The sequence below is a fragment of the Lissotriton vulgaris genome, chromosome 12 (genome assembly GCF_964263255.1).
Source record: "Lissotriton vulgaris chromosome 12, aLisVul1.2, whole genome shotgun sequence".
In the NCBI taxonomy this organism is placed as follows: Eukaryota; Metazoa; Chordata; class Amphibia; order Caudata; family Salamandridae; genus Lissotriton; species Lissotriton vulgaris.
The window spans coordinates 501,771,401-501,798,229 of record NC_141700.1 but is presented as its reverse complement, the minus strand read 5'-3'; the positions used below and the strand labels follow the sequence as shown (position 1 = coordinate 501,798,229).

General features: G+C 46.4%; 1 protein-coding gene across 1 annotated transcript in view; it reads left to right on the top strand.

Moving 5' to 3' along the window:
• Positions 1 to 26,829, top strand: part of EDC4 (enhancer of mRNA decapping 4) — an 841,744-nt gene that overhangs the window by 110,331 nt on the left and 704,584 nt on the right. Inside the window, exon 5 of the mRNA XM_086945254.1 lies at positions 9,317 to 9,504. Within this exon, the coding sequence (XP_086801380.1) occupies positions 9,317 to 9,504 (188 nt within the window). The remainder of the gene's footprint in view (positions 1 to 9,316; positions 9,505 to 26,829) is intronic.

The following is a 26,829-nucleotide window of genomic DNA, read 5'->3' as shown; positions in this document are numbered from 1 at the left end:
GACCTTCTCCGCTGTCTCAAATAAAATCAAGAAAACTATAAAAAAGAATTGGCATATTCTAAATTCGGGCCAACTAAATTGGGAACGTCCACTTTTTGCTTTTAAAAAAAGCAAAAACATTAAAGACCATCTAGTGAGAGCAGCTCTTCCATCCACTACTCCCCTAAAAAGAACGATTGATGACCACTGGGCCACAACACCTCTTAAGGGCCATTCTAAGTGTGGTTCATGTGTGGTATGTGATTTTACTATTGAGGGCAAAGAATTTGTATTTAAGGAGATTAAAAATGTATTGAAAACATTCACCAACTGTAACAGCTGCAATGTTATATACGCTATCCTATGCCCCTGTGATCTCATTTATGTGGGACAGACCAAACAAAAAATCAAGCTCCGAATATCCCAACACAGAAGCAGAATACGATGCAGGACTCCTAATGCCCCCTTGGTCGAGCATTTCACCTCCAAGCAACACACAGAAAATGATATTCGGTGGACAGTGATAAATCAAGTGACAATACCACCTCGAGGCGGTGACCTCAATCTAATGCTCAACAAGGAAGAGCTAAAATGGATAATAAGGACTGACAGTCTTAACTCTGGACTTAACCAGCAAGAGGAATGGACCACTTTAATTTGACCTTGCTCTGCACTCTTACGAACTCCTCTCTAAGGAACTCAATTGGATAAAAATCTGTGTACTTAAAATGCTACCAAAATGCCCCTCCATGGCTTAATGTACTTTGCAAATAGTTTTTATTGTCACAAATGTCACATGGTTGCACTTTCTGCACTTTGTATCTGTCCTCTATCTATATTTCCTCGCCCATGACCATCTTCCATACAACGAGTAACCACCACCCCTAATATGGTTACTGTCCCGCAGTCCCTCTTCTATTTTTATGCCCCCAACCAGCTCCAATGGCCATCCTCGTTATAATGGTGTCGGTCACATGACACCTCCAGCCAGGAACTCGACTCCAGCCGACTGACCCGGTAAGACTGCACCTTGCTCTATGCCCACGCTGCCCTGATTCTCCAAAATTAAGCCCGGTTTTTCTAACGGGCTCTATTTAATCCTCCACAGGCCACTCCTGGCTCCATGACCCCAGCGCGACACGGCGTTGCCGGTACTATTCGGATTGCGGTAAGCTTCCGCTCCCTTCGGGTTAAACGTCCCATTGGTAACCCCATTCTGGTATCTAAAACTGTTCCTTGATTAATTTAGGTACCAAACGGAAATAAGGCACTACGTATGCTCCGCCCCTGGGCCCGAGACCATAAGAAAATTAACTCTTTCTCGGTAAACGAGCCCACTATATGGTTTTTTTCCCCCTGAGTCCTGCCCTAAGCAACATAACGTGACCAACCCCCGGAATTAATTGGGCCCCCGGTCACAGCAGCGAATTGTCCTCCTTAGCACAGTAGCGATTTGTCCTCCTCAACCCAGGTTGTACCTTGCTGAAATTTAACTGCATAATTTCCCTTTGTCTAGTTAACCAAGTCCCTGGCATAATCATCCCAGACCTTGGCCCTGCTGGCCCGAATTTACGTAAAGCTCGCTTGTGAGCTTCTCACCAATACGCCTTGTGGTGAGCCCACGCAATTTTCTTGAATGAAAGTTATCTCTGAAACTTACCTCTATCACTGCGCCGGTTACGTTTGGCACTGATACAATTGCTCATTGCTGTCCCTTACAAATAACTCAGCAACTCACTTCACAAATCGGACATTATAGTTGTATGCCTGCTACCAAGTATCACTAGAAAATTGTGTTTCCTGTCACTCGGTCGCACGCATGTGAACACTTTAGTGTAAATATCACTCGCGTTTTTTGTGAACCCTCACCACAATTTATATACAGACGTTGATGAATAGACCACCTCGTATACCACGGTTATTAGTATAATCACTACACAATTGTCACCAATTGTTTGGATAATAATATGTATTTGGTTAAACTAAATGTACTTCTGTTCCGCCCTCCTTCCTTCCATAGGCAAAAGAGGCTTATATTAAAAGGCAATTATTGTTTTGTCCTGATGATGGACCCCATGATTTAGTAGGGGGTCCGAAACGCCGTCGACCTTTAGTACCATATACTTGTGTAATGAATCTTTATGCAATGCTATGTAATGGTACCTACAAAATTTTTTCTGTATGATTGGAATTCTACAGAAACTGCTGCTCTTGCCTTGCAAGCCCTTTCATGTGTTGTCTGTGTCTATGTATTGTTGTGGTTGGGTACAGGCTTGTGCCCCACACACGTGAATTGTTGAAGGTATTACGTTGTGTTATAAACTCCTAATTAAGTATAAACTTTGAAGACCTCTGTCCGGCTGGGCAGGTCTTCACCAATATAGAACTGACTGGGTCTATATTTATTTTCAACTATCCTCTGTCTCCTTGCTTGGGACCATTGTTGTGTTTGTATAATAAGCTCCCCAGGGTCCCTCGCTGATACTATTGGGGTCCCTTGTTGTTTGTAAAAGACACGCAGGCAGGCAGGCACGTACACACAGACACAGACACAGACACACGCACACACACACACACGCACACGCACACGCACACACACTTCCTGGGAACTCATTGCGCAACACACCCGGAACCCAGGGTCACCCATCACCGAGGCAGAGAGGCGCTGCCACTTACAATCCCTACAGGTGAACAGACCCGTCACGACAGCCTTGCCTTGCCTGCTCCGGGCCTACCCACGAGCACCCCGAAGTGGCTGACAGGAGGACCCTCCACACCCTGGAAACTACCAGAGAGCCCCATGCCTCCCCACCCCGAGCCCAGCTCCAGGACCTGACCGATTGTCCCCACTCCTGTCCTGGCCCCCACACTCACCTCGGTGGACCCTTGGCTCCGTCCTCACCGAAGGCTGTTCCGCCCGGACACGGGTGAAAGGAACGAGAGGTCTGCGAGCTCCGGCACAGGTTCACCGCGCCTGCGCACACTTAACAGCTCCGCGCGCTCGCTGCGCCTGAGCACAGCAACAGTGCCTCTACCCGGCATGAGCTAAATGCAGTGTTGGCATCTTCGCACGATCATAACTGATTCCCGGGGGTGAGTAGCTTCACTATTTGACCATCTATACATGATGAAAACCAGTTTTTTTCTAGAAACTGAGTCCGTGAATGAGTGAACTAATGATTGATGGGCACTTTTATACGCCACCATCAACTCTCCGGTGCTTTCTAGTTTAATGTGCAATGTGGTTTCTCACGTAACTTCATTCGTACAAGTCTGTGCTTTGCGTAAAAAAAGTCTTGCAAGATACCTGTAGGAGGCGGGTTGGAACAGAAAGTTAAAAATAGAAGTGAAAAATGATGCACATTTCTCTTAACTAAAAGATCACACATTTTATGAAGTTCGCCAACGTAAATACAATGTTGCCCAGGTCTACTTGTAATCCTGTTTTTGACACAGATGCGCGTTTGCACCCAAAATGGGATTGAAGACCGCACTGTGGTTGGGCCAACTGTACTGTGACCCCCTGCCATATATTTTGGGCTTCATCAGTGGCGCGCGCGGGCCTCTGGACCAATTCCTGTATGCGCTGTAGGATGAGGGAACACACTGCAGAGAAGCAGGGACGGGCCTTATCCCAGACCTGTCATCACACAGTGCTTTTTTTGGAAAACCCACTGAGGGGGGGAGATGGCCGTTCTGGCCACGGGTGCGTGTGGGATGGGAAGCACGTGGAAACGGTTGTGTCTGCTTCTCGGCGGAGGTGAGAAGCGCGACAGGAGCTGCTGCTCAGCCCACACAGAACTTTCGGCGTCAGAATTAACTTTTCACACCTCTTCCTGAAGCAGACTGCGGTTCTGTGTGCAGGCCGCATCCGCCGCTAGCGTGCTGCGCAGAGGGGCGCGCTAATGAGTGGGGTGACTGTGCGCGAGCGGCCCTGCTGCAGAGATTTTCGGAAGTAGTGCCCTCTGTCAAACCGCAATTCTGTTCCTATTCCTTTCCGCTTTTAAATTTCAATTGTAATATCCCGTTTCGGTGAGATAGCTTGGCGGCACCCTGCGCTGGCTGCAGGTATGTGAATTTAACCTGTAGACCACAGGATAGCACCTGGCTCGGCTTTAATTTGTCTCTCTTTATTCCAGGTCGATGCAAAGAATGTGTTTGAATTGTGCCTAAGTCTGCCCTGTTAGCAAGGCCCTTATGTACCAATGCATTTCCCCCTAGTCACAGAATGGGTAAAAGTCAAAAGCACTGTGCGGTTGAAATAACAAGCACCGGCCCTGCTTCAGACAGGCATCTGGGTCGTCTCTACCTGGGAAATATCTTTATTTACATCTTTTAAGTCCGCAGTCGGCACCCATGCCAGTCACGGACACACACTCAATGGATGACACCCCACGCCACAAGGCGCACATCATCACTCATGGCACTCAGTTTCCAGGTCCACTGCACGCACAATCAATCAATCAACCACAGCATTTGTAGAGCACGCTACTCACCCGGGAGGGTCTCAAGGCGCTGGGGGAGGGGGGTAAGTTACTGCTCGAACAGCCAGGTCTTGAGCTGCTTCCTGAAGGAGAGATGGTCTCGTGTTCGCCGTAGGTGGGTGAGGAGGGAGTTCCAAGTCTTGGCTGCCAGGTAGGAGAAGGATCTTCCTCCAGCGGTGGCTCTGCGGATGCGTGGTACGGTGGCGAGGGCGTGGCTGGTCGATCGTAGCTGGCGGGTGGGCGTGTAGAAGGTAAGGCGGTCGTTGAGGTACTTGGGGCCCAGGTCGTGGAGAGCCTTGTGTGCGTGGGTGAGGAGTCTGAACGTGATTCTCTTGCTGACGGGGAGCCAGTGCAGGTCTCTCAGGTATCCGGTGATGTGGCTGTGTCGGGGGATGTCCAGGATGAGTCGTGCAGAGGAGTTCTGGATGCGTTGGAGTCTTTTTTGAAGTTTGACTGTGGTTCCGGCGTAGAGGGTGTTCCCGAAGTCCAGTCGGCTGGTGACGAGTGCCTGGGTGACGGTCTTCCTGGTTTCAGTGGGGATCCATCTGAAGATCTTGCGGAGCATGCGCAGGGTGTTGAAGCATGAAGATGAGACGGCGTTGACTTGTCTGGTCATCAACAGGGAGGAGTCCAGTATGAAGCACACAGGCTTACACCACTGTATCAAAAACATGTCCCGCACTCTAAAATCTCCTCCCCCTGAACACCCAAACTCCACGAAAAACATCTAATAATTGTGGCGCAAAGCACTGCTCCTGTCACTCGGTCTGCATGCTCATAGCAGCGCACGGACACATACACTCTACGGATAACACCCCATGCCACAGGGCGCACAACAATGCTCCTGTTCCTTAGTCTGCACACCCACTCATACAGTGGTACACTGGGGAATCTCACCTGCTATTAGTAGGTATCTATGCTGTGGAGTAATGCCTCTGCTTCACAAGTGTTTGAACTAATGGTCAAAGGTTCAAATCCCGGTGGGCCACTGTGCCTTTCATCCTTCTGGGGTCAATACACATGCACTGTAGTTAATAATAAACACGTCCTACTCAGCCATTAGGCACATATAAATGTGCGTGCATGTCACTAATTTTCCAGGTCCACTGCACGCACACAGGCACCCACAACTGTATCAAAAACATTTCCTGCACACTAAAACCTCCTCCCCCTCGACCACCCAGACTTCACGAAAAACATCTAATAATTGTGGCGCACAGCACTGCTCCTGTCTCTCAATCATTACAAATAACAATGCCTTTTATGTATATTTAAAAGGACACCACCACGTCACCCGAGGGCACCACCACATCACTCAGGGGCACCACCACATCACTCAGGGGCACCACCAGATCACTCGGGGGCACCACCAGATCACTCAGGGGCACCACCACATCACTCAGGGGCACCACCGCATCACTCAGGGGCACCACCGCATCACTCAGGGGCACCACCGCATCACTCAGGGGCACCACCGCATCACTCAGGGGCACCACCGCATCACTCAGGGGCACCACCGCATCACTCAGGGGCACCGCCGCATCACTCGGGGACACCGCCACATCACTCGGGGACACCGCCACATCACTCGGGGACACCGCCACATCACTCGGGGACACCGCCACATCACTCGGGGACACCGCCACATCACTCGGGGACACCGCCACATCACTCGGGGACACCGCCACATCACTCGGGGACACCGCCACCTCACTCCCACCACATCACCCAAGGGCACCACCACATCACCCAAGGGCACCACCACATCACTCAGGGGCACCACCACATCACTCAGGGGCACCACCACATCACTCAGGGGCACCACCACATCACTCAGGGGCACCACCACATCACTCAGGGGCACTACCACATCACTCAGGGTTACCACCGCATCACTCAGGGGCACCACCGCATCACTCGGGGGCACCACCGCATCACTCGGGGACACCGCCACATCACTCGGGGACACCGCCACATCACTCGGGGACACCGCCACATCACTCGGGGACACCGCCACATCACTCGGGGACACCGCCACATCACTCGGGGACACCGCCACATCACTCGGGGACACCGCCACATCACTCGGGGACACCGCCACCTCACTCCCACCACATCACCCAAGGGCACCACCACATCACCCAAGGGCACCACCACATCACTCAGGGGCACCACCACATCACTCAGGGGCACCACCACATCACTCAGGGGCACCACCACATCACTCAGGGGCACCACCACATCATTCAGGGGCACTACCACATCACTCAGGGTTACCACCACATCACTCGGGGGCACCACCACATCACTCGAGGACACCACCACATCACTCGAGGACACCACCACATCACTCTGGGACACCACCACATCACTCTGGGACACCACCACATCACTCTGGGACACCACCACATCACTCTGGGGCACCACCGCATCACTCAGGGGCACCACCGCATCACTCAGGGGCACCACCGCATCACTCAGGGGTACCACCGCATCACTCAGGGGTACCACCGCATCACTCAGGGGCACCACCGCATCACTCAGGGGCACCACCGCATCACTCAGGGGCACCACCGCATCACTCAGGGGCACCACCGCATCACTCAGGGGCACCACCGCATCACTCAGGGGCACCACCGCATCACTCAGGGGCACCACCGCATCACTCAGGGGCACCACCGCATCACTCAGGGGCACCACCGCATCACTCAGGGGCACCACCGCATCACTCAGGGGCACCACCGCATCACTCAGGGGCACCACCGCATCACTCAGGGGCACCACCGCATCACTCAGGGGCACCACCGTATCACTCAGGGACACCACCGTATCACTCAGGGACACCACCGTATCACTCAGGGACACCACCGTATCACTCAGGGACACCACCGTATCACTCAGGGACACCACCGTATCACTCAGGGACACCACCGTATCACTCAGGGACACCACCGCATCACTCAGGGACACCACCGCATCACTCAGGGACATCACCGCATCACTCAGGGACACCACCGCATCACTCAGGGACACCACCGCATCACTCAGGGACACCACCGCATCACTCAGGGACACCACCGCATCACTCAGGGACACCACCGCATCACTCAGGGACACCACCGCATCACTCAGGGACACCACCGCATCACTCAGGGACACCACCGCATCACTCAGGGACACCACCGCATCACTCAGGGACACCACCGCATCACTCAGGGACACCACCGCATCACTCAGGGACACCACCGCATCACTCAGGGACACCACCGCATCATTCTGGGACACCACCGCATCATTCTGGGACACCACCGCATCATTCTGGGTCACCACCACATCATTCTGGGACACCACCACATCATTCTGGGTCACCACCACATCATTCTGGGTCACCACCACATCACTCTGGGACACCACCACATCACTCTGGGACACCACCACATCACTCTGGGACACCACCACATCACTCTGGGACACCACCACATCACTCTGGGACACCACCACATCACTCTGGGACACCACCACATCACTCTGGGACACCACCACATCACTCTGGGACACCACCACATCACTCTGGGACACCACCACATCACTCTGGGACACCACCACATCACTCTGGGACACCACCACATCACTCTGGGACACCACCACATCACTCTGGGACACCACCACATCACTCTGGGACACCACCACATCACTCTGGGACACCACCACATCACTCTGGGACACCACCACATCACTCTGGGACACCACCACATCACTCTGGGACACCACCACATCACTCTGGGACACCACCACATCACTCTGGGACACCACCACATCACTCTGGGACACCACCACATCACTCTGGGACACCACCACATCACTCTGGGACACCACCACATCACTCTGGGACATCACCACATCACTCAGCCCAAAATCACTCAGGAACACCGCCACATCACTCGGGGACACCACCACATCACTCGGGGACACCACCACATCACTCAGGGGCACCACCGCATCACTCAGGGGCACCGCCGCATCACTCGGGGACACCGCCACATCACTCGGGGACACCGCCACATCACTCGGGGACACCACCGCATCACTCGGGGACACCACCGCATCACTCGGGGACACCACCGCATCACTCGGGGACACCACCGCATCACTCGGGGACACCACCGCATCACTCGGGGACACCACCGCATCATTCTGGGACACCACCACATCATTCTGGGTCACCACCACATCATTCTGGGTCACCACCACATCACTCTGGGACACCACCACATCACTCTGGGACACCACCACATCACTCCCGGACACCACCACATCACTCTGGGACACCACCACATCACTCTGGGACACCACCACATCACTCTGGGACACCACCACATCACTCTGGGACACCACCACATCACTCTGGGACACCACCACATCACTCTGGGACACCACCACATCACTCTGGGACACCACCACATCACTCTGGGACACCACCACATCACTCTGGGACACCACCACATCACTCTGGGACACCACCACATCACTCTGGGACATCACCACATCACTCAGCCCAAAATCACTCAGGAACACCATACATAGTGTTATACCTCAGCAATGGCACCAATACCGACCAAGGAACTAAGCAAGCAGCCTGTTACAAGTGTTGATAACATTGGTAACAAGATGCTCCATTTTGTCATATTTTGATCAAATTTATTTATTGAAGTTATTATTTGAGCTGCTTATTTCAGATATTGCAATGCCAATGCCGTGGCAGTGCTCCTAATGCCTTTCTGTGGTAGAGGTGTTGTGCTGCAATTAAAAAGTCTTATTTGTTCCTTTTCAGTAACTGACGCTCTTGTTTTCAGGTGCAAATGGATCTGCCATGGTTCGGGTCTTGAGTGTCACCACAGCTGAGCGAATCTTGCTGAAAGGCATCATGGGCAGTGTGACAGACTTGGCCTTTGCTCACCTCAACTCCAGCCTGCTGGCCTGCCTCGATGAAGTCGGCAATCTCTTTGTATGGCACCTGACTATGGAGAATGGAAAAATACAATATCCTTTTTATGTATACATTTGCTTGTAAACATGCAAAGCAAAACCTTTTGTTGTGCACAAAGTAATTGAAAACTTGACCAAATCTCATCACTCAAAAGATAGTGTATGCTTGTGATACCTAAGATTAATTTTTTCTGTCCACTGTTCTCAGGCGGATGGCCATGGTAAAACATAGTCTATGTGGCAGGGAGCTCAGTCTCATTGAGTTTTAGTTGTTTAGACCAGGGGCCCTCCAACTTTTCTGTAACAAGAGCTACTTATGTTCAATGGAAATTCTCCTGAACTACTAATATTACTAGAGATGCAATAGTAACTACATCAGACCAGGTTATTTTAGTGGCCACCCTGTGCAACATTACCATCAAGTATCACCTCAGTACATCAGACATGGTTGCCAGCAGTAATGTAAACCAGCATTGGCATAGCCAATAGGTCTTGCCTTTGGGATCTTATAAGTATTTAGTTATGCAGTACAATATCCTTGGTGCAACATCATCAACTGTTGCATGGGTAAACACTTATAAGGTCCCAAAGGCAAGACCTATTGGCTATGTGAATTAACCAACTAAATAAAATACAAGACGACTATCCTAACATTTGCTGCTCTCTGTAAGCAAACGTAAATACTGTACAGGGCATTAAGTATATAGGTGACAGTCCTATGCATAAGTGATGCTTAAATACTGTACATTATTAAGATGCATTGCAAGAGAATCTGCAGCACTCCCTGTTTTTTGGCTTTTTTGTTCTGTAATCTCTTTTCTCTGTTTTAGCGTGCATCCACTCCATTTTTGTGCGCTCCGTTCCTTTTAGTGCACGAATTGAAATAGTTTTACAAAGTTGTGACACGTCTGTAGCCGTGTCACAGGAGTTGCCCAGCCTCATGCTCATTTGTATCCGATTCCGACACGTACTCAGTATTCCATATTTCACTCCATTTATTTTAATCCAATATTTTATTCAGGTTTATTCCTTACCATTTAAAATGATATTATACAAGGCTATCATTACACAAACAGACGTCGAGTCACGAGTCGGTGTCAGTGCAATGTTCTCGAGTCATAGTGTCAGTGCAAAATAAGAATTCCTTGTGTCACCCACACATTTTACAGTGAACTATCTAATGTTTGAGTCATTACGACCGTGACACTGCACAATCAGAAGCCTGTGTTACAAGAAACCAGTGTCAGAGCACACATCACTGAAATCAGTATCAGTTCACAAACTCGTGCCAGTGCACAATCAGATATCATTTGCCAACCAGTCAGTGTCAGGGCAACAGCAGGACGTTTATGTGTCACTGACTCAAATCTGTGCACAGATGCTCTTGAGTAATGGGATCACTGTCAGTTAACATTCATGCGTTCCTGTGTCACTCTCCTTCATTGCACGAGCCTCTATGGTCACTAACGCTCCGCTGCCCCCGAAGTAAACCGCTGCCCCAACTCCCCCTCGGCTCCTGCCTCTCCATCCTCACCTCTTGCTAAGGGGCCGACCCTGACCGTGCGGGCAGCCTCCAGCTCAGCAACACATGTTATTCCCCAGGGCTCCAGCACAGGTACAACCCCCCCAGCCCACCTTTTGTGGAGGTGGGGTGGAGGGGACGCACCTTCTGCAAGGTCTGGAAATGAAACCTGACCAAAACAGATGGCCCCTGAGCGCCGCTGCTGGCTCCCGAGAGCAAAACGCTCTGGGAGTAAACATTTCCCGAGAAGCTGGGACATCCACACGCCTTTGGCCAATCGCGTGCTGAAGCCAGGCGCAAAGGCCAATAGTTTGTAAGCACCACACGCACAAGCTTCTACAAACCCTGAAGTGATTCCAAAAGGCCGATTCCTAGAGCAGCGCATGCGCGCCGCTTCTAGGCTCGACCTAAAAATGATTTGTCAACGTGAAATGTCTCTACATAGGTAACACAAAACAACCATTGCTGCAATGTCACTAGCAATAAGTCAATAAGTTAATATTAGTAATAAGTACTCCCCAATACCATATGAGTTTTGTCACTCATATAAATGTTTAATATATATTTAGGAAATTCAACCATTTTTCTAAACACATCTGCTTATGTGCGCTGAAAATACACACATTATTCATTTTGAATAATATATATCCATATCCATATCGTACTGGCGGTCGCCAGTAGGTAGTTATAGTTAGGACCAAGTTTCCATAGGAAGAGCATTTTTTGTTTTGCTTATAACTTTGGCGTTGTTTGATGAATCTTCATGAAACTTTTCAAACTAATTCTCTGTTCATATCAGCTCCTATGTTGAAAGTTTGGGGGTGATTCATCAAGAGGGGGCCGAGATAAAAGGGGGGGTCCCAAAACATGTTTTCTCCATGTTAATTTCCATAGGAAACTTTAGACAAGGCTACAGGTCGAACAGGTGAACGCAATTACCCCAAATTTGGCAGGGAGAAGGGTCTCGTTCTAGAAAGCTCGCTTTTGTTTATTTGGTGTCAATCGGTTCAGTAGTTCTGGAGAAATATCGAAATTTACAAAATATCGATATTTGGGAATTCTGTCATCTGATTGGCTGAGGCTTTACGAGCACAAGCTTGCTGTTTATTGGCTGCGAACGGTTGTAACTAGGAAGTGGTGGCCGCCATTTTGTGTTTCCGTTGAAGCGAGTAAGGGGAAAAAAGGCCGAAAAAAAGTAGGAAAGCGGAGGATAGGAGCACTATAACCTCTGTGGGATGTTTAGGGTGTGCTATATAGTGAGTGTGAAGTATTTACCCCTACCGGTGTGAAAGTGCTGTTTAGCCCACAGTGAGATGGTGCTGAGGTGATGTGCTGGTACACTCGGGGATGAAAGCGTGCACCTAAACCATGAGTTTAGTGCTGTAAACTCATGTGGTATGGGTGCTCGGTTGCAACTAGAAAGTGTTCGCTGCTATTTTGTGTTTCTGTTGAAGCGAGTAAGGGGAAAAAGGGCAAAAAAAGTAGGAAAGCGGAGGGTAGGAGCACTGTAACGTCTGGTGGGTGTTCAGGGTGTGCTATACAGGGAGTGTGAAGTGAAGTATTTACCCCTTCCGGTGTGAAAGTGCTGTTTTTGAGTGAGATGGTGCTTAGGTGAGGTGTCTGTATAGTCAGGGATGAAAGCTTGCGTCTAAACCGTGAGATGAGTGCTGTAAACTGATGTCCTCTGGGCACTGTAGCTTACTGGCCGAAGGAAAGTATGTACGCCTACTGGTGTTAAAGTGCTGTTTTGCTCACTGTGAGATGGTGCTGAGGTGACGGGCTGGTACAGTCGGGGATGAAAGCGTGCGCCTAAACCGTGAGCTGAGTGCTGTAAAGTGATGTTCTGTGGGTGCAGTAGTATTCTGGCCGTTGTAGCATACCTGTATAAGTAGTGTTAGTATGCGTTTATGCTATACAGGGAGTGGGAAGCGAACTACTCACCTCTACCGGTCTGAAGACTGAAATGCAGGGTTTTAGCAAGCAGGAATAAGGAAATAATCGGGAAGAATATAATGCAGAATGTTGCAATGCCACAGAAGACAAGTGGTGAAAACAGGTGTGTCTAAGAAAGTGGCTGTGTGTAATAAAGCGATGGAGTTAGAAAGTTATATAAAAAGTGTCTTTATTTAAGTGACCTAAATGGACCCACTGGGGCAAGAGCTAAGGCATCCAGCTGAGGCAAACTCTAACCTGTTCTGCTGGATTCAAACGTAAGCTCATGTATCAGTGCATTCCACATTACATGTTACAGTGCCATGTGACATAAACAATACCTATTAGACTTGAATGACTCTAAATTCTATAAGGGAAATAAAGGTAGGATACGATTACCACATGTATCCTTTAAGAAAACAAAGAAGAAAAAAAAGAAATTGCAAAATGTAATCATGAAACTTTTTAGGTACCCTGGTACTGCTTTTTTGTAACATAAAATTATCAACAGTAGAACAGTCAGGAATCTGTTGTACAGTCGATTCAATCTGGTGCGTGTCAGAATTGGTAATAGTTCTACCCACATTGGAACTTTGAGGAGGAATACAAACATTGCGCTTCTGAGAAGCACATTCGCTACCCTTCTTTTCAAATCCTACATTATTGTCTACCGGCGTTTCAAAAAAACATTCTTGTGCAGAGAGCTAAGGCATCGAGCTGAGGCATACTTCAACCTCTTTTGCTGTATTCAAACCGAAGCTCCTGCATCAGTGAATTCCACATTACATGTTACAGTTCCATGTGACATGAACAATAGCTATTAGACATGAATGACTAAATTGTATAATTAAAATAAAGGTAGGATACGATTACCACACTGTGGCAACCAGTTCCTAAACAATGTCGTGTTTTTTTATCTTGATCGCCAGCTTGTGAGCACAGGTTGAGGAAGAGTACATTTGTAGGAAAGGGCTTGGTGAATAACAGGGAAGCAGAGAGATGTGTGCACAAAGAATAGACATGGTTTCAAAATGGATGTCGGATTTAGGCTAATTTAGCAAGTAAATAGCGTATTTGCATAGGCCATACATCTCCGATCCCATGGTTAGAGTGGAGACGTAAGGGGCAATAATGAAAACAGAGTTGAAATGTGTGAGCATACTTAGAAAGTTATTATATGAAAGTAGTACGATTGAAGTGTATTACCAAAAATTAAAGGAAAAAAGTCTAAAAAGTGGAAAAAGTCAATCCAAGAATAACGTGAGTTTCTTACAAGTCTTGGAGATTGCAGTCCGGAAGTTCTTCAGCGCCTTGAGATGCGTAATGCTCCAAGAGGTCATTCTTTCCATCGTGTGACAGGGAAGCGATCCAATTCATATCCTCAAAGGGACAGTAATGTTCCTCGAATGTTGGAGCGGCAATTTGAATTGGCAGGCAATCTGCGATGTTGTCACAGGTCGCACGTTGCAGGAGATCTTTCGCGGCTGCGCAGAAATCCTATTCTGCCACGATACCTTTTTGCGTTCCATCCGCCACTGCGCCACTGCCTGAACAATCAAGTTCATGGTTTGCAAGATACTCCATTACCTGCTGGATATCAGGAGCGATTGTTGAGATGTTGGCAAGGCATAGATCCATTCGCCAGTCGAATGGGCACGTTTTACAATAAAAAGATGGTTGCACGCAGATTGCATATGTGTAAATAAATGTCATGTTGTAGCTGGCTCCGATAATAGATAGAGGCAGGCAGCCGAAAAGTAGCTCCATTTTTTCACGGTATTGATGTAGCTTTGCTTAGAGGCGTATTCTATCGGACATAGTTGTTACCATAGCAGCCATTTTTTACAAGCAAAAATAGTAGTAGGATGGCCGCAAACAGAGCGAGAATTATGGGCACTGTTGCTGTTATTCCAGAGATGATCGAATTAATGAAGTCTGGTATTATACCAAAAACAGTTTGCACGGCTGTGAGAAGGCCGGAGGAGACCATGTTAAAAAAAGTGTGCCAGACCTTGAGTGCGAGATGCGTTGAAAATTGTGTAACAATTCACAAACTGTAATGGAAGGTTTATATTTAAAAGGGACTGTATTTTACTTGAAGTTCGTGCTATCTGCAATCGATAATTTTCTTTTGCAGACGTGAGGGGCGCTTCTGTTCTGAACAAAAGCGCTTTCAGTTTGGTTAGTTTAATGAAATCTGTATTCAAAGTAGGGATTGAAGGCCAAGTTGAAGTTTGGGAGTTACTTTGTGTGGTTGGGAATAGACATTGTCACAGAAAGTTACTCGGTTTGAAACAGTAAAGACATACGGTATGCCAACTCACATTCCGTAGGAGTGAATGTTATTGAGAAGCAGATAACTACCATTAGAAAGCTGTGTGAATGCTGGTCTAATTGTGGGAGTTGGTGTGCTTTTAAGAAAGCATGCAAGATTGGTGGCTGCAAGCTTAGAAGCGTCGTGCAGTTTGACATTCTTGGATAGTAATGAATGACTGCCATTGTGGTCGCAGTTTTCACCTGTGAGATAAAACTTCTGTATGCTCTTTAAGACAAAGAAACCACTGCTAGTTTATAAACGTGCTACCTTGTATAATCACATACAACATGACAAACACCATGTACACCTAGCAGACAAAATGACACTACATACTGTGGGAACCATGGCTAGCCATGTATACAAACCAAACATGGCATGGCACCTCTAATACACAATGCAGAATGCGGGACGAGATGGGAACAAAGTATGTGCGAAGGTGGCAAGTGATTCTCGATTATAAAAGTATACAATGCAAAGTGGCGAGGGCATGTGCCGAAAATACTTGAGTATGCAGAGCACAGACATATACATGTCAACATACACTGATGGTGTATGGAAGGAAGTGGATAGTGGACGCTACCATGCTAGTACAGTCAGTAGGGAAGATTACAGAAACGTAGCGCATACGTGCCCCCCCCAAATGTTTAGCGTATTTGGCTGGCTAGGCGTACGCAAGGCTAGCGTAGGGATATGAATAAAAGGCACGTTTCTCAGGGTGTGGTTCTCTTACGGAATGGCGAACGTGTCTGCCAGGTCTGCTCAGCTTACACCGCCACGAGGTTGCCCACGTAATCGAAGGTGTCTGCGTGAATGATGCTCTCATCGTGCTGGTACATAGAAACCGTCATGGCCGCTGTGACGCATATATGCCACACAGTTCACCTTTCGACACCACCATATGTGAAATAGGGCCCACTACGTGCCGGCAGAAGCCCCTGGGCCGAGGTCTGTGATCTCGGAAGGCTCCTGAGATAAACGCTGGCTACCGCGACACAGGCACACAGCGCGCAGCCTGAGGCCCAGCAGCGTGGAGTGGTCTGTATGCTACTGACACAGTAGTTGAACAGGTACCAACAGTGGAAAGGTGTCTTGATCCCACAATGGATGATGTTAGAACTGCATCTGAGAGGAGAGATGAAGGTACTCCCTTTGACCAGGTGCAACCAACTCTAGGTCCTAACAGTGGAATGGTGTCTTGATCCCACAATGGACGATGTTGGATATTACCTGCTGCTTGGTTTTCACAGTACTCCCTCTGTTGAGGTGCATCAGACTCTGTGCTTCCGTAGCTAACTGCTGTACAGGATTATTGGGCTTGGTTTACGGTACTCGCTGGACTACACCGCGGTACAGCAGGTCCGAACAGTGAAACAGGGTCTTGATTCTATGATTGAGGATGTCAGAAGTTAAAGTCTGTGATTATTTCTGTGTACCACCTTCGAACCGGGTGCAACCAACTCTAGGTCCCAACAGTGGAACGGTGTCTTGAGCCCACAATGGATGATGTTGATATTACATGCTGCTTGGTTTTCATAGAACTCCATCCGTTGAGGTGCATCAGATTCTGTGCTTGCGTAGCTAACTGTTGCACATGATTATTGTGCTTGGTTGACACCAGTCAGTGGAGTACACCGTGGTACAGCAGGTCCGAACAGTGAAACGGGGTCTTGATTCTATGATTGAGAATGTTAGAAGTTAAAGTCTGTGATGATTTCTGGGTACCTTCTCCAATCTGGTGCAACCAACTCCATGCTTTTGAATTCAACGGTACGTGGCTGTGCGGCGTTAATGAATACTGCTTCTGGCCTACACTGCGGTCAGCAGGGCTCACAATTCAGATAGAGTGGTGATTGTTTAATTAAAGAATCAAGTAGTCCAGTAACTACAACGTCTATTGAAATATACACAATATCCTTTTAGTATACTTGCTTGAAGACATTTTTTTAGATGACTTATAGGTTTACTACAATGACCAAATTTATTTTGCAAGTGCAAAGGAACACTGAATAGTCTACATTGTGGACAGCAAAAATCGCAATTCGAATTGTTTTGATTTATTTATTGTAATTTATGTTGTATTTTGTGAAGAGTAAGTGAGAAAAAGTATTCATGGATGTCTATATGAGTACAGTTTGGAGGGCACCCAGCCTGAGAAGGGTTGTGATCCAGTGACTGCAGATGCTACGGTGAGGAACTGGCTGACCAATGCAGTGGACCATGTGCTTCCACTCAAGAAGATGCTTATTAGGGATAAGAGAATGGGGTCCCCCCCCATGGTATACCCTAGAGCTCAGAACCCTAAGAAAGAACTGTAAACGGGCGGAGAGATTATGGAGGAGGAACCCGGAGACAGATAGCAGGGAAAAATATCGCATGGAATTAAGGACATATAAACTTGCAATACGCGCTGCAAAGGCCTCCTTTTATGGGGAGAGAGTAAATCACGCTGCGTCCTCATCCAGGGAAGCCTTCCTAGTGATGAAGGAGCTTCTTAAACCGCCTGATCCCATTCTTGTCCATGACAGACCACAGGAAAAATGTCTGGAATTAGCCACTTATTTTAAGAATAAAATTGATACCATTATTAGTTCTCTCCCCCCGGTGATGGGAACCTCGGCCTTTTTTGAGGACTTGAGCATGTCGGAAAATCTATTGACCTCATTTGGCCCTGTAACCTCAGGCGAAGTACTGAAGATCCTCGGGAGCTTGAAAAGTGGCTCACCTCGGGACCCAGTCCCAATGCGGTACTTAAAGCAGGCCGCCTTGTCGATAGGAGAGCCTTTGACCGATCTGGTCAATCTCTCCTTCGCTCATGGGACTGTGCCGCCTGATTGGAAAAGTGCGGTCGTTAAAGCGCTTCTGAAGAAGCCTGGCTTGGACCCGCTGAACCTGGCCAATTTCAGGCCCATCTCCTTGCTACCAGGGGTTAGCAAGGTTGCCGAGAGGTTGGTTAATCGTCAGTTATCCAACTTTCTTGAGGAGAATGGCCGGTTGAGGGACTCCCAAACGGGATTCCGACCGGGTCATGGAATTGACACGGCTCTGCTAGCAGTGGTAGAGGAGGCCAGAAGCACTTTGGACGCAGGGGGGTCAGTGGCAGTGATCCTCCTGGACCTTAGTGCGGCCTTCGATACCGTCAATCCTGGGGTGCTGATACAACGCCTAGCTGAGTCGGGTGTCACAGGAGTGGCCCTGGAATGGTTGGCCTCCTTTCTGGAGGGGCGTACCTTCGAGGTTTGGGAAGGAAACTCAAAATCTCCTCCCCTCCCACTTCATTGCGGGGTGCCCCAGGGCTCATCCCTGAGCCCCACGTTATTTAACGTGTATATGGCACCCCTGGAGGGTGTGGTGTCTCCGTTTGGCTTTAAGACCATAAGCTATGCGGATGACACCCAGCTAGTGGTGGGTCTGACACAGCTGGAGAATCAGCCTGAGACGCTCCATTCATGCTTGAGAGAGGTGTTTGATTGGATGTCCAGGTCATCGCTCAAATTGAACGGATCAAAAACTGAGCTGATGATCTTGGGCCAGTCAAGTTTTGCACTCTCGCCGAGCAGCTGGCCCAACTGCATGGGCACCCCCGCCTGACCCAAAGAAGGAGATTAAGAGCCTGCTGGTCTGGCTGGAGCCGGATTTGTCCTTTAGGACACACGCCAAGAAGACCGCTGGCGTGTGTTATGGAATGCTCCGGTCGGCCCGTAAGGGTCTCCCCTTGTTGCCAGAACTCTCCCGGAAGCTGTTAGTCCAAGGTCTAATCATCTCACGCCTGGACTACAGTAATGCGCTCTTTCTCGGAGCACCGGAGTCAACGTTCAAGATCCTGCAACAAGTGCAGAACGCAGCAGCAAGGCTGCTGCGGAACGTTCTGGCCAGGCAGTCAGCCAGGCCTGCTTTAAAAGCACTCCACTGGCTCCCTGTCAGAGAGAGAGTTACCTTTAAGGCCCTCTGCATCGCCCACAAGAGAATACAGGGGAAAGGACCAGCCATTCTGAAGGACATGATTCGGCCCTATAAGCCCATAAGAGCTCTACGCTCTGATAACAAACACCTCCTTCAGATAAAGAGAATTAGGAGAGCCCGTTCAGGTGGCAGGAGTTTTTCTGTCCATACAGCGCGCGCCTGGAACTCCCTCCCATTCTCACTACGTTCTGACCCAAATTTTCTCAGGTTCCGGAAACATCTGAAAACGTATCTTTTTCCAGAATAATTGCAGCGTCTTTCCGTTCTCCATTAGTAGCCTGCTCTAGGTCTCTATAAGCGCTGGGATGCCCCTGGGTAACCGTGCGCGGTACAAAATTTGTTAATAATAATAATAATAATAATACTGCCTTCAATTAACACTCAGACAGCAGTGTTCACAATTTAGATTGAGTCGCTATTGTAGATGACGCAGTCCTGTAGATAGACATTGCTCCAGTGCGCACTGTCTGCACCATGCATACGTATCATTACAGGCTCCGCACACTCTTTTTTTGCTTCGCTTATGAAAAAGTGGGCAGCTCAAGCCAACGTTACGTAGCTGTGGGCCCTTGCTGAGTGCTCTCCCTGGCCTACACTGCAGATAGAAGTGTTCGCAATTCAGATCGAGTGGTGATTGTTTATTTACAGAATCCAGTAGTCAAGTAACTGCAACGTCTATTGAAATATACACAATATATTTTTAGTATACTTGCTTGAAGACATTTTTTTAGATGACATTATAGTTTACTACAATGACCAAATTTATCTTGCAAGTGCAAAGGAACACTGAATAGTCTACCTTGTGGACAGCAGAAATCGCAATTCCAATTGTTTTTATTTATTTATTGCAGAGTTTTCTGTAATTTATGTTGTTGTATTTTGTGAAGAGGAAGTGAAAAATTTGTGAAGAGGAAGTGAAAAAAAGTATTCATGGATGTCTGTGTGAGTATTGCCTTCAATTAACAATTCAGATCGAGTTGGTATTGTAGATGACCCAGTCCTGTAGGAAAAGACATTGCTCCAGTGCGCTCTGTCCGTACCACGCATACGCATCATCGCAGGCTCCGCACACGGTTTTTGTTGGTTCACGTATGACAAACTGGGCAGCTCAAGTCCATGTTATGTAGCTGTGGGCCCTTGCTGACCGCTCTCTCTGGCCTACACTGCAGACAGAAGTGTTCGCAATTCAGATTGAGTCGCTATTGAAGATAATGCTGTGTTGATGGTAACAGATATTACTCCTAGTACGGCCCGCTCACAGCAGACATCATCGCTGGTTGTGCACATGCTGAATGCTTTTGATGTGGCTATCTGAGTGCACTAGAACTGATGGACCCTTTATGATAGTCTTTTGTGTATTATTTCAGATCTATTGATTGTGTCTCAGTATACCACCATACCACAAGTTGTGGTTCTTTTACGCTAGAATATTTTTCTGTATTATTTCACATCTACTGTCCCTACCTTACTGTAACACAAACGATTGATTCTTTTATTATTAAATGTCTGTGTGTGTGTGATCCAATGATTACTGTTGTAGTTGATGATAGCAGCAACCATTCCCTGAGGGCTGGTTTACACTCACTCCACACGCATCCACCACAGACGTCACTGGATATATAACCCTGGTAATAAAAAGGTGTTGAGCGCTCGTGCCCGTACCCACTTCCGCTATCTATCTGTGTCCGTGTGTTCATCATTATCTATGCAAGATACTGCCCCTGGGCCGTATTACATTACATTGTGCTGTGGGCAGCGTATGCAACCATGTTACCTCTGGTAATGGGGAAAACTTTGTTTATGTAACTTTTGGGTGTATGGCTATCACAGGTGGCAGGATACTTTACAAACGATGAATATTGATGAAGATGGTGGTTGCATGTTGTGTGTAGTGTAAGATATGTGTACATAGCAAAAAGTTTCAAAAAAGCTCTCTAAGCAGAAGAGGTGTGTCTCATAAAATGCTGTAGAGGGAATGACTAAAAGGGTGGTGTTCTCCAACTGCTACAATGGGAAATGTTATGAACTAACACATGGTAATCGCGCACTCAACGCGCAAGGAGACAGCACCCGACGCGATTTTGATATATATTTACTATAACATAAGCTTATTATAGTTAGAAATATATAAATGTTTAAAATATTTTAGGTTATCGCTTGCTCTCATGTACAGTTTAAAGTTATTTACATATTCTTTTGAGACAAAAAAAATGAGGGAATGGCATAACCGGCGCGACACTATACGTCTATGGCAGTGTGCACTCGTCGCATACGCAACGCGCAGCGGGCGCGACCCCATATGTACATGACGTAATGCGGGGCATGGTACTGCACACTCGTCGCATACCAAACTAGCAGCTGGCTCGTCCTCGTAAGTATATGTTGTTACGCGGGATGCAGTGCCTATCGGATACAAAATGCGTATCATTTCAATATGGTGGATAGGATTTGCATGGTGTTGGAGCTTGATAGACTACCGGTACGGGACTTTAGTTTTCTCCCAAAAAAAAGAAAAAATGATACACATATTTTTTGGGGAAGATATAAAATGTTACATAATTTTAAAAGTAATAAAAAGGATAATAGAGTTCCAAAATATTGTTAAAAAAATAGAAAAAATATAGGTTTTATAAATATTAAAATATGAAATTAACATTTAAAAACCTTAGAAATTCACTGAAAAAAACAAACGTTTTATGGACGTTATAGTTAGAAATTAGCATTTAAAAAACCATAGAAATCCACTGAAAAAAACATAGGTTTCAGGGACATTCTAGTTAGTTGGACATTTCACTCATACAAAACGATAGAAATTCCCCAGCTAACTATAACTCGCGCCCCAGCAATGCACTGCTGATGATGTCACATATTACATCATTCATGATTTTGTCAGTGACATTACTGATGACATCTCAAATGACATCACTGATGACATCATCCGGTTGACAATCCGATGCACCTCATCATACTCTAATATAACACTTGATACACCCACTGTAAAATACAGATTATAATTCTCGAAACCATGAACATACCAATGCCAATTAGTACGTATACACTGACTAATTCCTATGTCTACACACACACACAGATCAATTCATTCACCCATAAAGTCACTCATACATACAGTCAGCCATCAATACAGCATTATCATATCCAGTCACATATCTGTACAGACACTCAGACACCGCCTCTCATTCATAGTTATGCACACACCTAGTCAGTAATGGAAATAATGAATCACACTTTTATTTAGTCACCTGTGCAGTTATACACATACCACCTCACTTATTTAAACATATACTAACACATACTTTCACTCTAATGTAATAACTAATACAAGGACACTGATCCATACATGCACTCTCACAATTACGCACTCTCACATATAGTCATTTATACAGTCTAACACTCACTTATACTGCCTTTCACATATGCAGTTACTTACACATGTACCACTGAGGCATCCATTCACTCACCAAGACACCCATACACAAACGCACCCAGCAATACAGCCCTTCACAGATACAGACTTGAACACATATAGCAGTGAATTATCCACTTACACATTTATGCACAGTCACACCCCCCACCCACCCACACAGACACTTAGACACCCATACAGATACTTAGACAAACAATCAATAGCCCATATAGATCCTCATTTAGCTGCTAATTAAACCATGCAACCGCTTACACACCATCTGACAACCTAAACTGTGTGAATGTCTGTATCATTTGCTAACACGTGCATTAAGTAAGACACAATTAATTACTCACTTATACAGTCAGTAAGACACCTACTTAATCATGCATCCTAATTTATACACCCATTCATTCTTTAATACGCCTTGGCATATATATATATATATATAAAACATATTTACATTTTATAGAAACACACATTCACTGGATGATGTCATCAGTGATGTCACTGACCATGTCATGATTGATGTAAAATATGATGTCTTCAGCAGTGCATTGCGGGACGCGAGTTATAGTTAGCTGAACTAACTATAGCAGGGGAATTTCTATAGTTTTGTATGAGTGAAATGTCCAACTAACTATAACGTCCCTGAAACCCATGGTTTTTTCAGTGAATTTCTAATGTTTTTTAAATGCTAATTCCTAACTATAACGTCTCTAAAACCTAAAAAAAATAATAATATATATATATAGCGACTGTGAGAAATGTTTGAAAGATATAACAGACCTCGAGGACGAGATTGCCAAGGACAAAGATACCAAAACCTGTGAAGAACTCCGCAATGCGATGGGTAAAAGGATCAAAGATTATGAAATGGGAATACGAAAAAGGAAGCAAACTAAATTCCAGAGGGATGAGCAAGACTACTCATCTGATGGAATTCTTACTTTTGCACGGAAATTTGACGCCACACGCAAGAGATTAGCTCAGGGTACCGTGCAGACAACAGGTATGGACACTGAGGAGTCAGAAGTAGAAACCTCAGATGGAGAACAAAACCCAGCCCCGGGAACAAAGGAAAAAGAAACAGGGGAACCTTTTTTCGACGAGTATCAGGTGATGAAGGAAACCCGCCAGAGACCACAACTAAGAAACCATCCCCCTCAACAAAATCAAAGAGGAGGACGAGGCGGGGGAAGAGGCACAAGGGGAGGTTCACAGAACAATACCACCCCAATGGTGACACGCAGTGCCTCCAATCGCAGAAGAAAGTAATCACCAGAGAAGATAACAATGTCATTAATCTCTCAAAAAGAATTTTAACTACTGATGAGATCAACGTCTTGAAAAAAGGTCTAAGTTTTTGCCCGACCAGTGAGTTTAACCTAGTGGATGCCAAAATCGACTTGTTCAAATACATCAGAAAGTTGAAGTTCAAAAAAATCTTCATGCAGATCCCAGAAAAAGCAGCTTGGAATAACTCAGAAAATGCTGCTGCGACAGTTGAAGATGATCTCTTGGAAATCTTGATCACACCAACACAAGATTTACAAAACTCAGACCAAGAGACTGAACTTTCTTCAGAACAATCCAGAGATCCGAGCAACCTAAAACTTAAATCAAGAAAACTACCAAACACACTCCATGATGCGATTGACGTGTTCAATGAAGCAGTGACCGCAGACTTGGAGAAAATGGCAAATAAAAAAATGGATATGAAGTCCTCTAATATCTCCAGGAAGGAATGGGCTGCAATAAAATCCTTGAGAGATGACAAGACAATTGAGATTAAGCCCTCAGATAAGGGCGGGAACATCGTCATCTTTTCTAAGGAACTGTACGAACAAGAGGCACTCGGACAGTTGAGTGATAAAGAATGCTATATCACAGTTAAAAGAGAAGAATATGTTAAGAGCACCATTGTATATGAGACTCTATTAAAACAATGGAAAGAAGAGGGCATGATCAGTCAAGATAAATTTGTCTTCTTACAATGTGATTCCCCCATGCTCCCCACCTTCTATCATATGCCTAAAATCCATAAGAATGCCAAACGACCACCAGGGAGGCCGATTGTCTCGGCAATCGGAAGTCTCCTGGAAAATACATCACGCTTCATAGACATTTTTTTAGCACCCATTGTTAAGGACCTACCCTCTTATGTAAGAGATACACAGGACTTTCTTCGCATCATGGACAATATTTCCTGGGACAAAGACATGCTATTAATAACTATGGATGTCGTTAACCTATACACATGCATAGATCATAAGCAGGGACTGTGTGCCACGAAATGGTTTTTGGAGCAAAAACAGCCGAAATACCGAGCACACAGCAAGATGATTCTAAGCATGATGAGATTTTGTCTGTTTAATAATTACATCCTTTTTGCAGGCCAACTTTACAAGCAGATTAGAGGGACCTCAATGGGTTCGTGCTTCTCCCCCAGCTACGCGAATCTCTTCGTGGGCTGGTGGGAGAAGCACGAGGCATGGGGAGGCAGGAATGAAAGATGGAACGAAAGAAAATTGATGTGGACCAGGTACATTGATGACCTGTTCATCATTTGGAGGGGAGACAGGGCCTCGGCTGAGGAGTATGTCTCAGCTCTAAATGATAACGAACTGAATCTCAAGTTCACCAGCACCATAAGTGATCAGAGTGTATGTTACCTTGACCTAGAGGTCTTTGTGGATAATGACCATCTCCACACCAGACTTTACAGAAAGCCAACGGCTGGCAACGCCGTATTACACGCTGCCAGCCACCATCCTAGAAGTCTGATAAGGAATGTACCATATGGTGAATACCTTAGACTCAAAAGAAACTGCTCTGGAACTGAGGATTTTAAGAAAGCTCAGGAAGAAGCTAGCAATAGGTTCCAAGCGAGGGGTTATTCCCGGAACATCTTAGAACAAGCCAATACCAAGGCAGACACTGTTGACAGAAGGGATCTTTTGTTAGTGAAAGAGTCAAGGAAAGAGAGCGATCAGGTCAGAATGATTACGACATTCAATAATAAATCTGGAGAACTGGTCCAATCATTTAAAAGAAACTGGCATATATTACAGACTGATACTAGCTTGAAAAAATCGTTACCAGATAGACCTATGGTAACATATAGGAGATGCCAGTCCCTTTCGGACCATCTTGTCCACAGCCATTACTCCCCCACTAAAGCCAATCAGATGTCAAACAAGATAGTTGGCTTTTTTCCTTGCTTACGTTGCAAGGCTTGTAAATTCAGTAAGAAGGTCAAGGAGTATCCGTGCAGAACAGGTGAAGACAGACCCAGTAGGAAGATCACAAAACCTCTAAACTGCAATTCAGATTTTACAGTCTACTGTTTGGTCTGCCCTTGTAACAAACGTTACATAGGAAGCACCATAAAACCAGCGAAAATGAGGATCTTAGAACACATGAGGGCTATCGTGAACAAGGATAAAACCTATCCGATAGCCCGTCATTTTGCTGAACATCATCATAGCAATAGGGATTTACTCCTGTACTATTGTATTGACCAGGTTCCAAAGACAGAACGAGGGGGGAACAGAGAAAGATCCCTACGTATACTGGAATCACGTTACATTCTGGACCTCAAAACGATGACACCATGGGGTCTTAACAACAACGCTGAAATGTGGGTGCACCTATAATAAATTCATGATCTGCAAGAAAATAATTAATCTGAGATAACAACATGGTATTACTCCCTGTCCAAATGTAAATAGTAACTCACTGTAGGCCTATGAAATACGTATTCCCTTCATGTATGCAAGGGTGACAAAACTTTAAAGAGCAACAATGATTCCAGGAAATCATGTTGGCTAATTGTGGCACAGTCATAAGCCCATACTGGGCCTAATGTCAATCCACCAGCCCAGCTGAGAATTGTTCTGATGATATGTGAATACATCATGTAGATTTGTATATAGCGGGCATAGGGTTGTACAATCAGCAATTTTTATACACATATGATTTTCACACAATAGAGCCATGTACACACTAGGGGATACACCCCTACACAATCTCAGAGACGTCTAAAGGTTAGGTGCACTGGGTTGAACAACTTATCATATGCATACATGTAACCTGCATAATGTAATGCCCTGAACACATTAGGGGATACACCCCCTTATAACACCTGTGACGCCTGTAAATATGTAAAGTACACTTCGTGGTACCGAAATTGTAATTACTGTAAATATGTGTCAGTCATATA